This window comes from Tripterygium wilfordii, chromosome 5 (genome assembly GCF_013401445.1).
Source record: "Tripterygium wilfordii isolate XIE 37 chromosome 5, ASM1340144v1, whole genome shotgun sequence".
Lineage (NCBI taxonomy): Eukaryota > Viridiplantae > Streptophyta > Magnoliopsida > Celastrales > Celastraceae > Tripterygium > Tripterygium wilfordii.
The window spans coordinates 10,182,915-10,203,711 of record NC_052236.1 but is presented as its reverse complement, the minus strand read 5'-3'; the positions used below and the strand labels follow the sequence as shown (position 1 = coordinate 10,203,711).

Below are 20,797 nucleotides of genomic sequence, written 5' to 3'. Positions count from 1 at the left end.
AAAAATGGCTACAGTGTACACACATATATATTACACACACCTGCAGCAAAGTCTACAAAGAAAAGCCTACATAGCAGCTGCGGGGGAGGAGTTGCACGCACTGACGACGCACAGCAGAGGAGAGAGAGGAAGAGAGTTTTGGTTTTTTTTTCTATAATAATATCTCAGTTTCGGAAATAATTGACAAAGCAACAGTCAGTTCGTGTTTTCAGATTTCTGAAAAGGTCATTTCTATATTTTCAGAAAATGAACCCTCATTTTCTTGAAAATGAAAGTGAAAATTGAAGAAAATACTGAAAAATTCTCAAACCAAACAGCCTCTTAGAGTCTGTTTAGTTTGTTTTCTGTTTTCTTATTTTCCTTTTCTGTTTTTGTTTTCCATTTTTATTTTCCATTTCTGATGTTCTAAGGAATATAAAACATAGAAAACATGTCTGGTTTGGCTTGTATTTCTATTTTCTATTTCTGTTTATCGCAACACTTTAACATAATCATGCATTGGATTGCAAAAAGATTTTCATATTGCATTTAGTAATATATAAGACCTTAGCTTGCAATAATACACAAGAACTAGAGAGTAGAGACAAGACACGGACACTGCAGCATATAGAAACCCAAATTTGGAAGCGCCTAGCTGACTTCGAACGCCACCATTTATTCTCATACCAGTTACTATTACTTCTTCAAGCCATCGAACCGCAGCTCACTTCACACTGCAAACAAAACACCCTATATGTCAGAACTACATAAGAACGTACAGCTTGTATATAGTGATTTTTCCCTCTACTTTTGCTATCGCGATAGCATGAAATAAGCTTATAAAAGTGTAGTGAAGGACCTATGTAAGGATGATAAAGATTCAACAGTTGATATCCCAGTTATTAGGGGTAAAAAAGGTCAATTCTTCAAAAAATATGTAATTTTTTTTGAAAATAACCAACCGATCAGTTCGTTTATCGGTCGGTGTGGTTATATCGGTTATTTTTGTAGAACCCTACAAGTTATTTCAGTTGTTGAGTTGGACGCACATGATTCAAGTGAATGCGTGAGCTCCACATGTCCCACATAAAATCTTATGCGTACAACTCAATAACCGAGAAATCAGCTGTTAAGATCCCTAGGGGTGAAAGGAAGTTATACTTGTCGCAGTTGGTGGAGGGGTCGATCTTGTAGGGGACATTGACATTGCATTGTTTAGGAAGGCCAGCTGCTAAAGCAAGGTTTCTAGGACTGTATCGGATTCCATTGAGAACTGATTTCAAGCACTTGCACACTCCCTGACGGTCTGTGGTGGTCTGAGCTGCGCCGTAGAGGCCCCTAACACCGTTGCAGCAGTTACTAGGCAGTGTTCCACCATTCGACACATAACTGATACATGGTCTGAGGTAGTTCACCACTTGATTGCATGAAACTGCTGCTTCAGTCATGGGTGCACTAGTCACCATGAGAATCAAGAAAACAAACTCAAGGACGCTGGTCTTTGCCATGACCATTCTATTAGAGCAAAAGAATGGAGACTCTGTGTGTACGTACGTTTCTTTGTGTAAGGCCATGAGATGTGGGTGTTTATGTAGAGAGATTTTGTGGATGGAATTGATTGTGTTTTGAATTGGTAGTTGAAGAAATTAAATTTAGTGCTTTGGGTAGATCTTGGTAGCTTGTGATAAATGCTGTCATGGAAGGGAAGTAGCATTCAAGGCCCTGCCATGTCTCCCCCCATGGGCAAAGTTTCTAGGAGACCTCTGTAGCAGTTTCAATCAGGGGCGTTCACTGTTGGGCATAATAAACAGACTGGATTGTACGACGCTGATTGAAACTGCAGAAAATTGCAGAGTATCCTACTGCAGGTACTCCAACCAAAGTTTGACATGAGTAATCTTACGTACAAGATCATAAATAGAGTAGCAGGGGAAAAGTTTTGTAACAATCAATTCACTTTCTCATTGGGAAAAGATTGATGAGGTGTTCCATACTTCCATAGAACTATAATGTCGAGTTTCTATTTCTGACAGGACTGCATCATGGATCATGGATGCCTGTTCTAGGCCATGTTCAAAATTGGGAGGTGTGGGTCGCAATTAAGATATAAGCCCAACTATATTTCAGAACAGTAGCCCAGCTATCTGACCAACATAAGACCGTGGACAAGGCCCATCTTTGGAGGAAAGGCGTTCTCAAAGCCCATGTTTGATAACATCCAAAATTGATTGTTTTGGTGACATATTAGAAGGTAGGACTGATTTCAAGAAGTATCATCGATTCTGTTGAGGATAAACTACACAGGAAAAAATGTGAGTTATAGGGGGGCTCCGAAGGTATTCATCGGGGGATCTCTTCGACGTTAATGTCAGTATGTTATCAATGGAAAAGTGCTTGGTACTCGGAGTTTTCTCTCTCAAGTAGCTATTAAGAGTGTAGAGTTCAAGGTTATGATCGTTTGAGTTCAAAGTTAGGATCATTTACCTGAATCGGGAGATCCCCTTTTATACGAGATTGAGAGTTCTAACTTTAGTAGGAATATATCTCTTCTTCCTTGATTTGTTAGGCGGATTCATAGAAGGGTGAATCTCATACTGATTCCTTTCCTAAGGGAAATCGATCTCCCTTATCTCTTCTCCCTTGATTCGTTAGGCGGCTTCACAGAAGGGTGAATCTCATCCTGATTCCTTTCTAAGGGGAATTAATCTCCCTTATGACTCTTGGTTTCCCTGGCTGTTTGGTCAATGGGGTTTGGTCGGTTTATACCGAGGTGAAATACTCGGTTTGTACCAAAGAGGCATATCAGTTTGGCCAAGATGCTCTCTTTTTGGCTACCGTGCTCTAGGTGGGCTCTTCAGGCGTCTTCTTTTCAACTGGACTCTTCGGTTATACCTTAGTTGACGACCGATGTCTCCTCAATTGATGTGTAAGCATGGAACCTTATGACACGTATCAAGATTCTAGTGAAGGATAATTTTGATACATCATTATTAATGGGAGAACTTGCACCTGCATGGCTGTACCTAGCTCACACCCTTGCCCTTTTATCACGAAACTTAAGGTTTAAAAATATAATTAAATGATTGCCCAGTGGAGATTCATTCTAGTAGAGAGGGAATTTATCAGGGGTTGTAGCTTGTTTTTTATGAATGAAAATTAATTTTTATTAAAAAAGAAGAAGTTCGTAGTAGGATTTAAATTAATATGATTTATAATATAATTGGTATAGTTACAATTATAATAATGTAATTGGTATTATTACAATCATATCAATTAGTATAATTTATAATATTATTAGTATGATTTTATTAATACTAAGTATGCCGAAACATAGCATCAAAAATCAAGATTGTCCCAAATTCATGATGGGTTTGAAAATCAAAACAAAACTATTTCCAACTCCTCTAAAATCAATTTTCGATTCTTAAACAGATCGATTACCTTGCGGGTAATTCCTGGATCAATTTTTTTTTCCCAACCCTAGTAAGATGATCATTCATTGATGATATGAAAATTAGTTAAATCCTCCAATGCCGCACGAAACTACTTTCGTGTTTTGTGTCAATTTTCTTGGAAAATGATTTCCAACGGTTCTGGATCTTTTGTCCAGAAAATTCACCACAATCGAATCGCCCAAAGGGAAAGAAGATAACAGAGCTAGATCATTATATAATAACTCAAACTCTCATTAGATTATATATAGTTTCACTACATAATCGGACCCATTACATATAAAGAAGAACCTGACACACAGAACGATGAACACAGACACAAAAACAGAGTACAACAGAGGAGGCTCGCTCTCGAGTGGGAGACTCCCATCTTATTCAAAATAACTTACACTGAATTCTACATGATTCTCCCCATTCCGATTGATCGCGACGTGATATATTCACCGGATCTTGGTGCAGTCAGTGGAGGGGCTGATCTTGTAAGGAATATTGACACCACACTTACCGGGGAGACCTCCGGCAAGATTAGCATTGACGCCACCAGCGGCGGACTTCAAGCAACCGCAAGCAATTTGGCGATCTCGTGTATTACTAGCCTGGGAGTTTAGAGACCGAACGCCGTTGCAGCAAGCCGGTGGCAGAGGCTTGGTGCCCCGAAGGTAGTCGACACATGGTCTCAAAAGGTTGATCACTATACCACAATTCATGGCCGCATCTGTAGCCATGGGTGCAGCCACCAGCATGCATACAAGGAGCATGGAGACGATCTTAATGCCAGCCATTGTTGAAACACGATTGATTTGTTTTGATTACTAGTCTGGTTTTGGATGGTATGAACAAAGAGAGGGTTGGGGGGTTTATATAGATAAGGCGGAGGGGTGAGTAAATGATCGAGTGAGAGGGTTAGTTGTTGGGACCGACTTTGAACAGTCTCTGTGTAAATTGTATTTAGTGTTCGATGGCAATGGAGGAAAAGTAGGTTGTAACATGTTATTTGATTGACACCCATGAGGAGTTTAGATCGACACTTCCACTTACGTATGTGGTATCTCATAAAGATCTTCTCGAGTTCGAATCTCTCCTCCCCTCCCCTACTTTTCTAAAAAAAATGATTTGATTAGCATTTAGAATGTGAAATGGAGGTGAGAATCATATATTTTATTGTTTGGTTGAATGATATGAGAGTGTGTTAAGAGTATCTCATATCGATAAAAACCGATTGAGTCACATATAAATAAAGATGAAGTCAATCCCACACATCTAATGTGTTTTTTTGCAAATGGCAATGGCCAAAAAGAAGAAAGTCGTCCAGGCTGAATTTTCTATTGTCGCTCTTGTTTTGAGTACTAGTCTTAGGGTTATACATAATTCTCGAAATAATCTAACCGAACCGATCAATCAGTTATTTTCATAATAACTTAACACATCATTTTAATATAACCTGACTGATAATCGAATCGATAACTCTAAAGAAATTAAAAAAGATTTATAGGTAAGAGACAAGAATGGACGTGAGTATTGGTGGACTGTATAATTGTATGGGGCAACGTGCCTGTTAAGTCATCGTTTTGGACTGTGGGCCGACCAAGCAACGATGTTCCCACCACCAACTGGCTTTTAAAGCTATTAATGGACTGAGGTGGAATGGGCTTCATTTTCAAATTTGTAGGGCTCTCTGTCTCTGCCACTCCCCCTTCCGTTTCAGAGTCTACGCGTGGCAGGTTTTCCTTTAATCTATTCTGGTATACCCGAATCCAATTGGATGCCTCACTGAAGAGGGATGACTGATGGCTCCCGACCTTGCCTCCACGTCTGGCATGATATCAGGCCCCGGATTCCTCGCAATTACATTTCTCGGCAACTTTATAATGTGCGTGTGTGTGAGAATTCTCTTTTGTGGGTGTAAAATACACATCACTTTTTTTACCTTTGATTTTGAACATGCGCTTTGCAAAACAATGGATCTCACTTGCTATTTCATTTATCTATATTTTTAAAAAGTGATTTGCATTTTACACATATATAGGAGAATTCTTGATATATATATGAGAATTCTTAACAAAAACATTTTTTTTTGAAATTTGGAAAAAATACATTTGAATTTTAATCGGTTTTAAGAACCCAACGATATATTTTTTGTTCTAAACAAAAATCAAATTTAATATGAAAAGTATATGATAATTCTCGATCAATGGATATAAAACAAAAGACATTTTATACACTTTTTATGTTGCATTTGATTTTTGTTTCAAACAAAAAATATATTGTTGGGTTCGTAAGACACATTACAATACAAATATATATTTTTTCAATTTTTTTTAAAAAATATCTTGAATCCTAAAAATTAGAATCTCATTTTAAGACCCGATGAGAATTTCTATTTATACATACAATAGTGCTAGGTAACTCATATAGTGATAATCCATGGGAGTCCAAATCTCTTAAATGAAATTTTAAAACGTTTTAATCTCAAAATATATGTTAGATTTTTTTTAAAAAATTACATATTTAGAATCAATGCATTAAACTCTTTCTAGCAAGATCTATTGTCAATGAGTTTTATCGATAAAATCTTAATTCCATTGTTTTTTTTAATGGATTTTCAATTTTCAATTTTTTTTCAAATGAAATTTCAAAAAATAATGAATTCAGAACTAAAACAATAAATTTTAGATTGTGCTTTAAAAACAATAAAATCGATATTAAAACAATAAATTTTGGACAGTGAATTCTGACATAAAAGTGTGGAGTAAAGCTATTACATTAATTAAATCAATAGAATAAATCTACTGGGCTACCAAACTAGTGGGCTACATGTCATTTTCGATATACATATATGTATATGACTTATTAATGCAAGTCCTTTGGACACTAGCAAGGAAGTCATTTGGACACCAATTATGGGAGATCCAATGGGCCAAGTACATTTTAGGAATTTTAGTGAGAGAGAGAGAAAGCCATTAATACCTCCAAAACGAGATCTCTTCAAAATGGGAGGAACTATGATTTTTATAGGCATTTGATTTAGCACATGGATGTCGTGTTGGATTGGACCTTGGGCTTGTTTGCCCAGGCCATGAACCTGTCGACCTAACGGAGGGCCATGGGCCTATGTGAGAGCTGCAAAGGCCGTGGGCATTTTGAGTTGCATGCCACAATTATATACGAGAAATTGTGGAATAACATAAGTTCTACTGCATTGCTAGGTCTCAAAAATTCAAGGAGAGTTTTGCGATTTCAAAAAACATTTTTCAATCACATACAACAATAGTTCTACATGAACTATGTATCAAATGTTTTGGTATGAGGGTTTGTTGATGTTTATATATATTTAAAAGAATTTTATGTGTGTTTTGAACATGACCGCGAGTTGGATGGTAAGACTTTGGTTAAAGTTTTAAGAACTGTATTCTAGACTCAATTTTCAATCCTACTATATTATGTATATCAAAAGATGGGTCTTGCGCTCTTGGGATCTTTGATTTCCAAACTACTTAATAATTTTTTCTCCGTTGTTTTGTTTTTGGTGAAGATATGTACTTTTTCAAGTATTATAAATAGAATGACGAGTCTCTATGAGATATAGTACAATTTTTGAGAAAGACAGAAACGAGTACTGTAATTCTTTGTGTTCTTGTGTGTAAAGATTATTGACAAAGATTTTCGGTTGTTTTATCCTGAGGACGAGGTTATTGTATACAACTAGCACAAAATTCAAAGGCAGAGCTACAAAATCATCTTAAAGAGAACGACCTAGTTCGTGACTCAGCCATCATCTCAAACTTGATTCGATTTTTCTTATTTACAGAATTTTGAGATAATATTTAATCAATTTTTGTGGTAGCGCTTCAAGAGGGTTCTAGCCTTCTAGGAGTAGACTCCGTACTAATGAATATATTTACTTAAACCATTTTTATCCACTCAGAGATTTAGCTGAGAGCACTTGCAATGGGAGCAATTTGTTGGGGCATGAAGCCCATTTGATGGCCCAACTAATTCAAAATGCACCACGATGGTGCATTTTTTATCGCCTAAATTTGCTTGGACTAACACGGGGGAATGACGAAATCTATGACCCCATGTTTGCTCTACATGTGGGTCCCGTCACTAACACACTCATATATTTTTATACAAAAATCAATATCGAGCCCCACCTCTATTACACAAAAATCAAGCTAATAAATTTACACCATTGTACCATTACATTTTGTTGGCTCAATCACATCAACAAAATACAAATTCTCATACATTACCCCTGTCCCAGCAAAAAAACCACCATTATGATTATGATTGCTCTGACAGTTCAATTTGTGGTGACCAGTAAGTGGTAAGGATAAATGTATCAATATGTATCACCACGAGAAATCTAGTGGCCTAGGTTCAATTATTTACTGGCAGGTGAAGTACTCGTGCTTGCTGACAAACGCGCATAAAATTTTTTCACCTGACGATAGGATAAGTTGGGCCAAATCTCAACGCGAGACCATAAGAGTGTTGCATGCTTGCACACTTTTCATCAAGATAACAAATGATACTTATCTCACACATGAATACAAAATTACAAATTAGGTAGAAAACTAAGAAGGAAACACCAAAGCCTCCATCAATCATACAGTATTTATATCATGAATTAGGATAGTTCATTTTCAAGAGTATAAGGCGACATACATACTGGTAACTCCGGGGAAAAGAAACACAGACATACTGGTGCAGCATGTGAAACTTCGCCTTGAAGCACTCTTATTCATGAGGCCGAAAGAAAAACAACTCAGGCATGCAAATATCCTCAGAAATCCTTCCATCCAACAGGTACCAAGAGGTCCAAGACACCTTAAATGGATTCCAATAAAAAATCTAACTCACAATGAGCACTTATCCAAGCTAATGGTCGCTGTGCCCAGTTGTGAGTAATTAGTTTGCACCTTCAGAAGAAATTTTTTTATACATTTCATATCATTTTGCCATGTCGGAAGAAAGCTTTATTTATTTATTTATTTATGTATCAGAGAGAGGTCAATGGTACATCCGAGCAAGATTAAAGTCATCCCCAAGGGCGCTACGCTATCAGACTACAAAACCATGACGGCCCCGAGCTAACACAGCCCTGTGTCACATATTGACAATCACAACAAATCCAACCAGGACAAGAGCCATAATTACTTAATAAGGTATATATATTTGGAGGCGTGCCAAAGATTGAAAGTACTAGTTTAGGTGAGATTTGGAGCTGAATCTTACCGAGAGGCAAATCCAAGTTGATGTCGAAGAGAACTTGTGATCTATCTGCTATAAGAAAATCATTCTACATCTTGATTTAGCTTCACAGGTTCCAATTGATTCGCCTGACAGCATAATCTGTTAAATGATCAAGGAGAATAGAATGCAACTTAAGTTCAAAGGGTAGAACTACATCACCACTGGCAACTATGTCTTTATAGAAATCCAAATATCCATGCAATTAAGCTAAAAGATTTTCGTATTGCTGTCAGGCACATTCGTTTAAATAAATATAGTTACTATGAGATTCCAATCCTTTAAAGGTTGGAATGGGAAGACACTTTCACTGTTTCACAGAAAATTTAACAGTACACTTTTGCATGGAAGTTGTTTACCTTTACCTGCTCATTGTGAGTTCTTGGCTTTCTTAGCAGAGAACAACTGTCTGAGAAAGGCAAATTTCCCTCTTGCACGAGCAGATATCAAAGCCATAGTATTACCATTACTAGTCGCTCCTTCTTCGTTAGAGTCGGTGTTTGGCACAGATGGCAATGGTGGTGTCAGTGTAAACTGAAAAGCGTTGAGCATGCGGATGATCTGGCTGAAGCTAGGCCTCATGTTAGGATCCTCGACCCAACATGACTGTATAATGAATGCCAGATCAGGGGATATATCCTCCGGAAGAATAGGCCTCTCTTGCTGCATTTTCATAAGACAATGATATGGTTAGTAACGTACGAACTCGTTCGCAAATTCACCTGAAATAAATCCTGAATTTTTTTTCATTTTTAGATATTTTCATACAAAGAATTGCCATCCAACAGCAAACCTTGAGAGTAACACAAGGTAGATTAAGACATTGTTATAACAGGTAAACCTTCTTTTTCACCTTGAAAGCAGCAGCATATGCAGCTTGTAAATTGGACATGCCTTCAAATGGCATGCGGTTAGTCAACAGCTCCCACAAGACAATTCCAAAGCTATAAACATCAACCTTGTTATTGTAATGCTTCTTCTCTCCCTGACGCAATGTCACAGTACTGTACAACTGCAGAGGCACGTCCAATTTGTCAGAACAGATGTTTTAACATTCACAGACTGTAACAATAGGAACATAGAAATGGACGAACTCACGAAAGCCAAAACAAATCTTGACATGCAAGTCAATAACAACTTGTGTGCTACAGGAGAAGTAGCATAAAGGAACAAAATAGATTGAATTCTCATGACCAAAATAGACATTTACTTTTGAAGCATAAATACTTCATATTCCTTCTAATTAGGTACATAATACACAAAAGGATCACATCTGCAAGAAGCAGGTGGAGGGAAGCCTTTAAACCAATTAGAATATTAAGTCCCAAATACACCTTTCTAAAAGATATGGTAGCTGAGAAATAAATCCTTAATTGAGAATATAATAGACTAGCAAATATCTGTTAATAAAAAAGATAATCTCAAATCTTATAGGCATCTGTACATGATACTTCTTAAAATATAAATACCATCTACATGAACCATTTACAATAACCAAATGAACACCTAGAAAGGCCTCTCATATAACTGAGAAACACCATTTATACCAAAAGGCTAAGTTGTCAAGGGAAGGTAAATTATTTACTACTCTTGCAGCCTCTTTCATGCATGGGCTTGACTTAACCTGCTAGGGAGGCTCAATGGGTGTAAAATTTATTTTGAAAGGTGCGAGGATTCAGACTAAAGACCTTGTTTTGGCTAAAGGCTCCTGTATCATGTTAACACCATTTCTCCCAAAAACATAAGCTAATGGGAAGGTAAAGCATTTATCATTTATGTAAAACTCTAACTCTCTCAAAACAAAATCTAGGACAACACCTTTAATGTTGCAACAAATCCATGCTTATATTTCCTATAAACATAATAGAAAGTTAACCACAGATTGCAGAAGATGGAGAGCCGGACGATTTTTTTCTTTTGATTGTGCCTGTTGTGGGATTTTTTTTTTGGGGGGGGGGGGGGGGGTTAAGGAGCATTAACCATCATAAACACATTAGCAGCAGGACTCTCATTTAGAATGTAGGAAACTTTCAATATGATTACTATAATCAAGTGAAAAATTATGCAAAAGACACAATGTAGCAAACCTCAGGAGCCATCCATCGGTAAGTCCCAGTTTCAGCAGTCATCATCTCAGTCACAGATTCTTCTCTTGCAAGACCAAAATCCGCAAGCTTCACGGCCTTCTGATTTGCTGTGAGCAACAAATTGTCTGCATGCCAAATATTTACATGGTTAAGATTCATTACAAGCACAAAATTATACATCAATCTTTCGATTCATTGATAGTCTTAACGACTAGAAGAAATCATCAGCCTGAGCACCAAAAGTATAAACGATGCAGAAAAAAGGAATCTAATTGAGATATCATAGGACATTAATGAACATAGATAATGAACCACGAAAAATGTTACATGGCTGAGAAAGTGTACTTCGCACTCTAAAAACAATGAATTTTTTTTTGGTGAGAGCTATGTAACAATATGCTATTACAGATTACCTGGCTTAAGATCTCTGTGTATGATTCCATTGGCATGTAAACAATCCGTTGCTCGAGCTATGTCAAGGGCAAAACTCAGAGCCACATGAAGGTCCAATTGTTTTGGACGAATACTAAACAAATACTTCCGGAGTGACAATCCGGGTAGCAGCTCTGTAACTATGACCATTAATGGCTCCTTACAAGCTCCTATAAACTGTGAGAGAGAAAAGCACCATGACCAGAGAAATGGATATACAAAATACAATAGAGAATAGTTATTCCAGCATGATATGATACAAGGACTAATGGCAGAAAATAGTTGAACAATTCATAATAGGGAAAACAGGGTCATTGCAGTTGTAGTTTCTGTTTCTGCGCTCACCGTGACAAGATTTTCATGTTTAACGCGGGACATCATATTGACTTCACGAGCAAAACGACTTTCAAGAGCAGCTCTTTCCTCTGAAGTGCTCCCACGGTTGAGAACTTTAATTGCAACAATTCGATCGCCGTACCTGGACACATATTTCACCAGACCCATGTAACTGCAACACTGGCTAGTACACTACAAAAACACTATTTGAATATGGCACAATTGCACTCAGTGCCTATGAACAAGAGTGAAGCTACCGACTTTCCTAATAAAAACAGTAAAATCTTTACACATGAAACAGTGAAAATTTATATGTTACAAATTACAAACCATAATTTTTTAATGAAATTATCAAATAACAATGATGCCACATAATTTCAAGGACAAACAGACATTGCCAGAATGAACATAAATGAAAATTGAGCTTTGCTAGAATTCTAAATTCTATATACTGAAACTCCAAAAACCAATCCCGGCGCTACTGCTCATATGTTGTGCCAAGAGGTCAATATAATTTTACTTGCTCAACACAAGCCGTATCGGTGGCTTAAATTAACCTCCACAATCATGAAGGACACATGAATACGACTATTTCGCTCTCATTAACAAACTCCTATGCTAAATATCAAAAACAAAGTTGACGAAGATATATAACAAGAAAGTCTTACAACTTATGCATGGTTCAAGGAGGTACATCTGCAAAAGTTAGAACTATATGGTTTCATAAAACAGTAAAAGCTTCAGTACACAGAAGACCATTTTCCATAGAAGTTGACACTGACCTTCCTTCATAGACCTTTCCATGTGCTCCCTCACCAATTTTGGTCCCAATAAACAACAACTTCGGGTCAACCAAAAGACTCTCATCGATTGTTAACTGCGGGTCCCTGGTCGACCCATTCTGCGTAACTAGTCTTGGTTCTTCCGCGACAAACCTCCGCAGAACCGGCTGCTCGAGCTCCGAATCCCCTCCTCCTCTGTTCTTTTCGCAGCAACTCATGTTAGTTGCAACAGTCAAGTAAGCCCCGAATTTCTCATCTCAATCACTTCACGCTATTTACAAATAACGATCATGGACCTCAAGGTCCTCAACTCTCAATCAACTAAGTAAACAAAATCAACATTTCAAACACAAAATCTTCAATCCATCTAATCACAAGTCTATCGCCTTTGAAATCGACCTTCCAGATTATCATCAATAAAACTCAACAAAATCCTCACCGATTCCTTCTGACTGCGGAGAAAAACAATAAGGTATACCTCAGCTTGAGAAGCTTCGCAGAATTTCCGCTTCCGAGCTCGCGAAGTCCGATAGTAATAGAAAACAAACCCTAGCGAGTAAAATAGTATTAGACAAATAAAGCAACTTACAGTCGACGCTAAAGCTTTTCATATCCAACCAAAGAAAGTAGAGCCACCATAGACGGGATGACAAAAGATGGCGTTCTCAGCCAGATTACGACACCGACCAACTGTGTGTGGTCTGAGAACGGACAACAGTGGAGTTTCAGCGGAGATAGAGTCTGCTCCGACGAGGGTTTAAAAGTTGGGTGGGAGAGAAAAAGAAAGAAGAAAAAGGAGGGGAGAAGGGTCAGTAGCCAATAATAAGAAGGCACGTGGTGAGCATAGAATTGAAGCTCGAATCGTTCGTACCATCAGCGATTTGTGGTCGTGTCAAGACTTGCGGCTTGGCTTGATTTTCCGCTCTCGTTCATAATAATTTTCTTATGCTACTAATTCATAATTAGAAGAAAAATCAACTTAATTCAACATAATTAAAATTGATTGTAGTATCATCATCTTATGTCTCGTTCGATTAATAATGTTTAAAATATTTTCCGCAAAAAGGTTTCTTTTTGTTTTCATCCCTAAACTTTTTTTTTTCTCATTTTTCATCCCTCAACTATTGAAAAGTACCATTTACATCATTCAAATAAGATTGGGGTTGAGAAATGTTTGCGTGACACCTATGTGGCACGCTTGAGAAATCTTATCTGACGAACATTAGGATGTCATGTAGGAATTTTCTATCGCCGGATCATTTCGAGGGAGAAATGGGGGTACTTCCCATAGTTGAGGGACAATAAAGGGAGAAAAAAAGTTAAGAGACGAAAATAAAATCTGACCAATAGTTGAGGGATGAAAAGTTCCCTTTTGCCAAATATTTTCTCCTATACCTTATATAGCAATAAATACGACAACATATAATTTTTCATCCCTCAATTATATATGTAATTTCATTTTTGTCCTAAAACTTTTTTTCTCAATTTCGTGTCTCAATTATGGGAAAGTGTTACATCCTCCCTCTCACGCCTTAGTTCTGGTTCTGTTGACATGCAGAAACAATAGTCGAAGAACCTATTTGGGAAGAGGAAGGATGGCAACCACTCTGCCACTTCTCCTAACACTAATGAAACTCCACCAGCAGCTATGGCATACCAGTAACATGAATGGGATGTGCTCCAATTTTAAACTTCTATCAATTTGTTCGACTCTTTAACAGATTCTGACGGAGAGGAAGGTGAATGAATCCTCTAGATTTAAGATGGGTCGATTAAGTTTGGTTAGTTTGGATCTGAGATGGGTCAATCTAAGGAAGGTTAATGAATCCTCTGGATCCAGAGAGCATGTAGACCACGAGAGGCGGATTCAACAAGGATGAGCAGCGATGTTGTGTTCACCAACAAGCATATTATTAACAAAAATGATTAATTATAATGCTACAAAAGATACAAATAATGCAGAATTTTTTATTTTTTTTTATGGAAGTACTACATGTCCATAATTTATGCATCCATAATGTGTTCATAACTAGGTGGCATAAGGAAAATGTGGGGATTATAACTAGGTGGCATGAGAAAAGTGTGGGGGCCATTTAGAATTAGCATGTCACCTATATTATGGACAATTATGGACACATATCATTTTGGTTTTTTTTATGAAGAATTGGACTTATGTAAATCTCGGATACTTGGACCGCCCCACTCTCTCCAAATACATAATAAGTTATAGGGTATTTATGTAGAGAGTTGAACTTGGATTTTCCAACTATCTTTCTTTTCATTTCGAATATGCATTATGTTGTTGCAAAGGAAAAAAAAATTTAATTTGAATCAACGGTTCTGTTTTTTTATCAAAAGTGAATATAAACTTTGAGATCCACATCAAAGTTTTTTTTCTTTAAACCCCTTAAATAAAATGATCAACACCCACAAAATTTTAGAAATTGCTAATTATACACATGCCACGCAACTTTTCGCATTTTGAATATTGTGATGAAATTTTATGTATAAAAATAAATTGGACGGAATTTTAATAAATCTTCAATTTTTAAGAATTGTATATAGAGAAATATGTTAAAATTTTAAATTCATTAGTATACTTGCCTCTCACTATTATTAGGAAGACCTCAAATCTCTTACTAATGTTGGGAAATATTTAATTTTAGATAAGTTCTTCTTCTTGATATAAATTTGGACACACCCAAATTTTATGTTGAGCAGAAACGATCGTGGTCTTAGGTTAGGCAAAAACGCACGCGTATCGCACCCGCACCAACGCACCAGTGTCATGTCACATTATACAATGAGATTCATCCAAAACCTTTAATTTTTTTTTTATAAATATGAAAACTTTTGGAACATATATTCCAAAATTTATTTAGGTTGTCGTAGTTTCACTATCAAACGCCAAATATATGTATCTTTTTGTTTTCTTTTTATGGACAAATATGTGTGTGTGTGTATATATATTATTCTATATAACGTGGCGCCCATGAAAGAAAGCTAGTACAAACGATAATTATATATGTTGGTTAGTTTCAGAAAAAAAAAAAAAAAAAATCAGCTTAGCCAATCATATGAATGAAACAGGATATTATATACTATATAAGCCACGTGTGGGGATAAGGTAGTTATTTTCCGGTACCTTCCAAACAAGTGGGACTTTAGAGGTTCACGACCTGTCGGCGATGTCTTTTGTAGTTTTGTATATGTACATACATATACATATATATACACATATTTTTTTTTGTAGTTTTGTGTTTGCAGCAAAGCATGGAGAATCACCTATTTAATGTAACAGATACTGATGTGACCATCTCCGTGAGGGAAACGTGAAAGCTTGTATGCTACTCAGATTTGTATTACAATAATGTTAAAGGCACAACATGGTCCGGGTCCCCATTTGGCTTGTAACATTATTCATGTTCATTATTTTTTAAGTGCGTACTGGATAATTTTTTTTTGGATAATCAATAATGACATCATATAAATTTTCTCTTTGAATATTCCATATGAGACTAAACTTAAGCCATTAAATCCGCATGAACAGAAGTTTCCCTTTGTGTTTGCTCAAGTTGGTTGAGCATTAGTTGTTAGCTTCATGTTTGCTTGTTTGTTGGCGTTCTTGGTGGTTGTTATGGGTTGTTCTGACTTGATGGAGTGTTGTGGAGTGGGTGAAGATGTTTACTTCCTTGAAACTCATCAATGTGAAGATTTGTGGAACATATTGACTCATTTTTGTAGCTTTGGATGAACTGTCCGGACACTTCTACGAGCTGTCCGGACAGTTTTGGTCCAATTCTTGGCAGAAGCACATTTGTTCGGACAACTCCTAGAGCCATCCAGACACCTATTGCAAATTTTATTTTTTAGACAACTCATATAAATAGAAGACTTGTACCCAACTTTATTTTAATTTAGGGGCGCTGTCTAAAGAGAAAAAACAGAGAGAGAGAGAGAGTACTTACAAAGGGGAAACACTTGAGAGAGAGTGGAGGGATCCAAGAGATAGGCAAGAGAGCGGCTCTTGGGGTTTCGATTGTCTTGTGGGTAAGTGGATTTTTTGTCTTTAAAGTCTTCTCCATTGGTTTTTTGGTTGAGAGACATTGTAGGAACAAGATAGCATCTAGAGTGAGCGTGTTCTACATATATTGGTTAATCTCTCATTTGTAAACTTGTCCATATAGTGAAATTGATTCTTGCCTGCTTGTAGACGTAGACCTGTGTGTGTCGAACCACATATATCGTTGTATGCTATCTCTTTATCGCCTTGATATTGTTGATTGATTGATTCTCTGCTTAGCATAGGTTGGATTTTTTATTTGGTCAATCAATTTGGTGCTACTATTTGTGGTGATTCTAGCACAACACCCACCTGACGATATGATAAATTGAGCCAAAACTCATCGTGGCCACTAGGATTGTAAGAAAATTGTCGAATAATCATAACTGAATTAGTCTATCGATTACTTTCAAAAAAATTACATATATTTTTTAATAAAATCGACAGATAATCTAAATAACTATAGATAATCAACCATCGGATCAATTATATTCATGTCAATTTTTTTTTATAAAAAAGGCAACTTTACTCGATCGTTTACAACTCCTTGTTGCCACAAAGAATATTACTTTTAGTGGAAAATAAAGTCAAGACCTCCCGAATCTATACGATTTGTCTCTAAAAAAATTCAACAACTAGCCAATCATACAAGTGGTTGGATAAATTTATTAAACGACCCATTAAAAATTCATGTATGGGCCAGTCTAAAAAAATGTAATAATAATGAGAGAATATCATTAACATGACCTCTTCCTCATCTAGCCAGCCACCTAAGTGTGACTTTTCTCTATCAAATATGTAATTCCTTTGCTCTACAATTCTCTTATAAAAAAAATATAAATAATTTAGAAAATTATGGCGAATTTAGAAACTTTGTTAACCAAAAAGAAATTTAAAAAAGTCAATGACCAATGGCCCACACCCACACGGCCCACAAGAGGCACAATCAGAATTGGTTGGGCCTTGAACCATATATCTCCAGCCCAGCCTTGAACTGGACTTGGGTCGGCCCAAAACTTCTGCTCTAAGCCTGTAATTGTAACCATATTTCGTAAAGAGGAGAGGCCCAACTTCCTGGTTCTCCTATTTTATTGATGACTAGTTTGTTTGGGGACGGAAGAAGTCGCTAGACTATCAAAGAAGAAGAAGCTCGAGCACAGAATCTTCAACGATTGCATCAATTTCTTGTCTGGGACTCTGGGTAATGGAGATTGGAGAATCACCTAGTTTATGTATTCGGATAGTGAGTGATGCGACCATATCGGTGAGGGAAACGTGAAGCTTTTATGCTATTGAGAATCGTTGAAGAATTCTGTGCTTTGCCTTCAATGTTGCTCTGGTACGGAGCGCAAACTAGAGAACCCTTGAAGTTTGCTTGTGTGCTTTGCCTGGTATGGAGCGCGGTTAAATTTAACTTTAGAATGCATCAATTTCTTGTCTGGTAATGTGTTCTCATTCAAAATTTTGTGATTTGCTGTAAATCGAATTTACTTCTTCATATCTCTAGCAGTAGAATGTGTGAAAATAGAACTGTAATATGCTCTGATGGTGCAGGAACAATGGATCTATTCACTCAAATGGTCATCTACATACTTGGCCATTCTATGCAATTCATTTGCTGCAGTTTGAAGGGAGTCATTCGTTAGGTAATTTCTTGAAGTAGCAGAGTGGTGGTATGCTGGATTTCCCTCAAATTAGTTAGATAAATGGAAAGATGTGTGTTTATTCTAGAGAGATAGGGGGATTTTCTTTCTGCTTTTATTTTCTGCCTTTCTGGGTGATGGTGTGTTACACTAAGTCCATTTCATTTCCAAAATCTGTCAGATTCCTGTTCTGTGTGATGGAAGGAGGTGATATGCTTTTGTTAGATATGACATTGAAGGATGCTTTTGCCTTCTAAAAAATGAATCGATGACTTATCTATTGATGTGTAGTCACATAGATTTTCTTTCTAATTGTTGAGAACAATGGCAAGCCCTGTGATTTCTCAACAAAAAATTGATATTCTATTTACTTTTGTGTCGTAGTCCTCCGCTGCTGCTTCTGAAGGTTTTTTTCCGTTTACCAGGTTTACGCTTGCAGACTCAAGGATTTGTTAACAGTGGGCTTTCCAAATCATCCCCACCTCCTGCAGCCAAAGTCAGCTCATCAGCCCTCTTAGCCTGGTGCCTCCAATCTGTATGAAGCAATGTGTAGCCCATCATGCACACACAGGAAAACTGTGCTGCTAGAAGGCCAAGCCATAGCCCTGGGAAACCAAGTTTGAACTTGAAAGTTGCAAGGACGGATACTGGCAGCCCAATGAGGTAGAAGGCACACAAATTGATGCGGGCACCATCTTTAGGGCGTGCAGTCCCTGTTAAGACCCCACAGGCTGCTGTTTGCGGTGAGTTGCCCAGTTCACACAGACCTATAATTGGAAGTGCAGCTGTTACTAGATCAAGAACTTGTTGTTCATTGGTGTACAATTTTCCCCACACTGATTTCAGGGCTACCAAGAAGCCAGATATTGTGAGTCCAAAACCAATTGCCATAGAAAGCCCAATTGTGGCGGACCATTTTGCTCGAGATGGCTGGTTAGCGCCTAATGCATGGCCAATGCGTGTTGATATACTGCAGCTCATTGCATATGGGAAGGAATAGAAGATGCCTTCTGTTTGAATAAGAATGCCCATCGCTGCAAGGCAAGCATCTGGATTTTTGAGTAATCCGCAGAGAAATATTATTATTTCATACCACCACCATTCCAAGCATACTGAAAGGCAGCTAGGCACTGCCAGAGACAGTAATGGCCACCACCCTTGGAAGATTGAGGCAATTGTAACCCCGTGCCAGGGTTTTATCGATTCTTTTGACGCCAGTACATAAATTAGCAAGCCTATGTTCAAATTTATTGTATTACAAGCCATAGCCAGCGCGACACCTTTTACACCCAATTTCACATGGATGACGAAAAGGTAGTTGATTGGAAGGTGGAGGACGAGTGCACATCCTGCAGCTACTGTAAGAGCTGAAGATAAGCCTTGCGTTCTAAGAAAGGTCCTCAATGGGTTATTGACAGCTTGAGCCAGCAATTCGGGGATCGAGAAAGCAAGGTAACCTTTGGCAACTCTAACGATATCTGGGTCTTGACCTAAGAATAGAAAGAGGGGTTCAATATTTAGCCATAGGACAATCATGGGTATGGATACAAGGAAGAGAAGACATGTTGTTTTCGTGTAGGTCTGACTTAGAACTGACCACCTCTTGGCTCCATACGCTTGCCCACAGATTGGATCCATCCCCAAAACCAAGCCTTTGATGAGAGATTGGCCTGAGATGTTGCTAAACGCTATCGCTAGGGATCCCCCGGCTAACTCTACTCTGCCCAGGTGACTCAAGAAGAGCATAGAAATGATAGACCTTGAGTATATAAGTAGTGTTGTCAACACAATGGGGCATGCGATCTTTCCCAAGGACATCACTTCTGCTCCTATCTGCATGGAAACATTAGGAGAAGATTAGCAAGAGCTTGAAGAAATGCACTTTTTTTTCTACCTCGTACGAAAGCAAACCGAGTTACAGGTATGAAGGATCATAACATTATAACTTTTCCAGGCTATTGCAAATTGCCTAAAAGTGAAAACCCTATGTGCTTTCTCAGGTGTGCGAAGTGTTCAACAAAGTTAAACGTATAGCAACTTTTCTAAAAGTGAGGGAGACAATAAAATGTCGGCAATAACACAGAGCTGACATAACCATAATTGTAGTTTTGGAGTTAAATATTCTGTTCTAACCCAGGCCAGATCTTCTTGCAGGGAAGCAAATTCGAAAGGGAAGTCACCAAGTTGAGATTGAAGTGGAAGAATTTGACATGAAAGAAGTCGAAGCATAGTCTGCTCTATGAAACAGATGGTGACTAACATCGACCCAAGATGGGAGCCACCACCCGCCTAACAGGTATGATTTCGGTATCGGTATTTAAAACACTGAATTTTTTCTTTGAATGACCTTTCTAGTTTCTACCCATCACATCAATTCTGGTGTTTTATCCACCGGGAATGGAAACTAAACACATAAAGAGGAGACTGTAGGGAGAGAGAGCCTGCCCCAGTCTTGGAAACAATAGAAATGGTGATGGTGCCATTGGTAACTAAACTCTACCTATTTGACTTTAACCTTTTCATTTTAACTTTGGAAAAAGTGTTTTGAAAGCAACAGAGAGAGTCCACACTCTCATTTATTTCAACGCAAGTAGCTAGTCCACCTTCTTCCTTATTGAAGAACTAAGTACTCTACAGTCTGTAAAGAGAAACAAAAGTGTAAAGAGCATAGACATATGCTAGCTGCATGAATTAACTAGAGAGATTACAGTACTGTCTATTCTATTACCTCACTCAATGGCAGCCTTCGAGGAATCCCATCTGTGAGAGG

The 20,797-nt window shown here is 37.6% G+C and overlaps 4 protein-coding genes across 12 annotated transcripts; all 4 read right to left on the bottom strand.

Annotated features, from left to right (window-relative positions):
- Positions 1-529: 529 nt before the first annotated feature.
- Positions 530-1,540, bottom strand: LOC119999112 (non-specific lipid-transfer protein 1-like). The gene is made up of 2 exons (XM_038846632.1): positions 1,141-1,540; positions 530-713 (listed from the first exon to the last, which is right to left on the bottom strand). Exons 1-2 carry the CDS (start codon positions 1,491-1,493, stop codon positions 704-706), a joined length of 363 nt encoding a protein of 120 aa, XP_038702560.1. The 5' UTR covers positions 1,494-1,540; the 3' UTR covers positions 530-703.
- Positions 1,541-3,695: 2,155 nt separating this feature from the next.
- LOC119998981 (non-specific lipid-transfer protein 1-like) lies at positions 3,696-4,282 on the bottom strand. Its single transcript, XM_038846468.1, has one exon. It carries the CDS (start codon positions 4,211-4,213, stop codon positions 3,872-3,874), a length of 342 nt encoding a protein of 113 aa, XP_038702396.1. The 5' UTR covers positions 4,214-4,282; the 3' UTR covers positions 3,696-3,871.
- Positions 4,283-8,030: 3,748 nt separating this feature from the next.
- LOC119998872 (serine/threonine-protein kinase STY13) lies at positions 8,031-13,141 on the bottom strand. 9 transcript variants are annotated; one of them, XR_005468306.1, is made up of 8 exons: positions 12,322-13,141; positions 11,549-11,681; positions 11,185-11,380; positions 10,772-10,896; positions 9,538-9,696; positions 9,044-9,347; positions 8,670-8,773; positions 8,031-8,535 (listed from the first exon to the last, which is right to left on the bottom strand). XR_005468306.1 is itself a non-coding variant. In XM_038846343.1 (8 exons), exons 2-7 carry the CDS (start codon positions 12,537-12,539, stop codon positions 9,054-9,056), a joined length of 1,125 nt encoding a protein of 374 aa, XP_038702271.1. In that variant the 5' UTR covers positions 12,540-12,773; positions 12,911-13,139; the 3' UTR covers positions 8,031-8,786; positions 9,050-9,053. The 9 variants fall into 9 exon arrangements, 5 of the variants coding, with proteins under 5 accessions (XP_038702271.1, XP_038702274.1, XP_038702270.1 ...); XR_005468304.1 differs by having other exon boundaries at positions 8,670-8,786; positions 12,322-13,140; XR_005468305.1 differs by having other exon boundaries at positions 9,050-9,347; positions 12,322-13,140.
- Positions 13,142-18,456: 5,315 nt separating this feature from the next.
- LOC119998138 (protein DETOXIFICATION 53-like) lies at positions 18,457-19,947 on the bottom strand. Its single transcript, XM_038845368.1, has one exon. The coding sequence runs from the start codon at positions 19,864-19,866 to the stop codon at positions 18,469-18,471; it is 1,398 nt and encodes a 465-aa protein (XP_038701296.1). The 5' UTR covers positions 19,867-19,947; the 3' UTR covers positions 18,457-18,468.
- Between the last annotated feature and the right edge of the window lie 850 nt (positions 19,948-20,797).

What these genes read in the sequence shown, in the direction of transcription:
- LOC119998138 (XM_038845368.1), bottom strand. Translation starts at nt 19,866, where the DNA reads ATGCAGATAGGAGCAGAAGTGATGTCCTTGGGAAAGATCGCATGCCCC.
- LOC119998872 (XM_038846346.1), bottom strand. Translation starts at nt 12,539, where the DNA reads ATGAGTTGCTGCGAAAAGAACAGAGGAGGAGGGGATTCGGAGCTCGAG. An exon ending in ACACAGAGATCTTAAGCCAG is followed by an intron (nt 10,897 to 11,184) that starts GTAATCTGTAAT and finishes TTTGGCATGCAG; the next exon opens with ACAATTTGTTGCTCACAGCA. An exon ending in ACCGATGGATGGCTCCTGAG is followed by an intron (nt 9,697 to 10,771) that starts GTTTGCTACATT and finishes GTGCCTCTGCAG; the next exon opens with TTGTACAGTACTGTGACATT.
- LOC119999112 (XM_038846632.1), bottom strand. Translation starts at nt 1,493, where the DNA reads ATGGTCATGGCAAAGACCAGCGTCCTTGAGTTTGTTTTCTTGATTCTC.
- LOC119998981 (XM_038846468.1), bottom strand. Translation starts at nt 4,213, where the DNA reads ATGGCTGGCATTAAGATCGTCTCCATGCTCCTTGTATGCATGCTGGTG.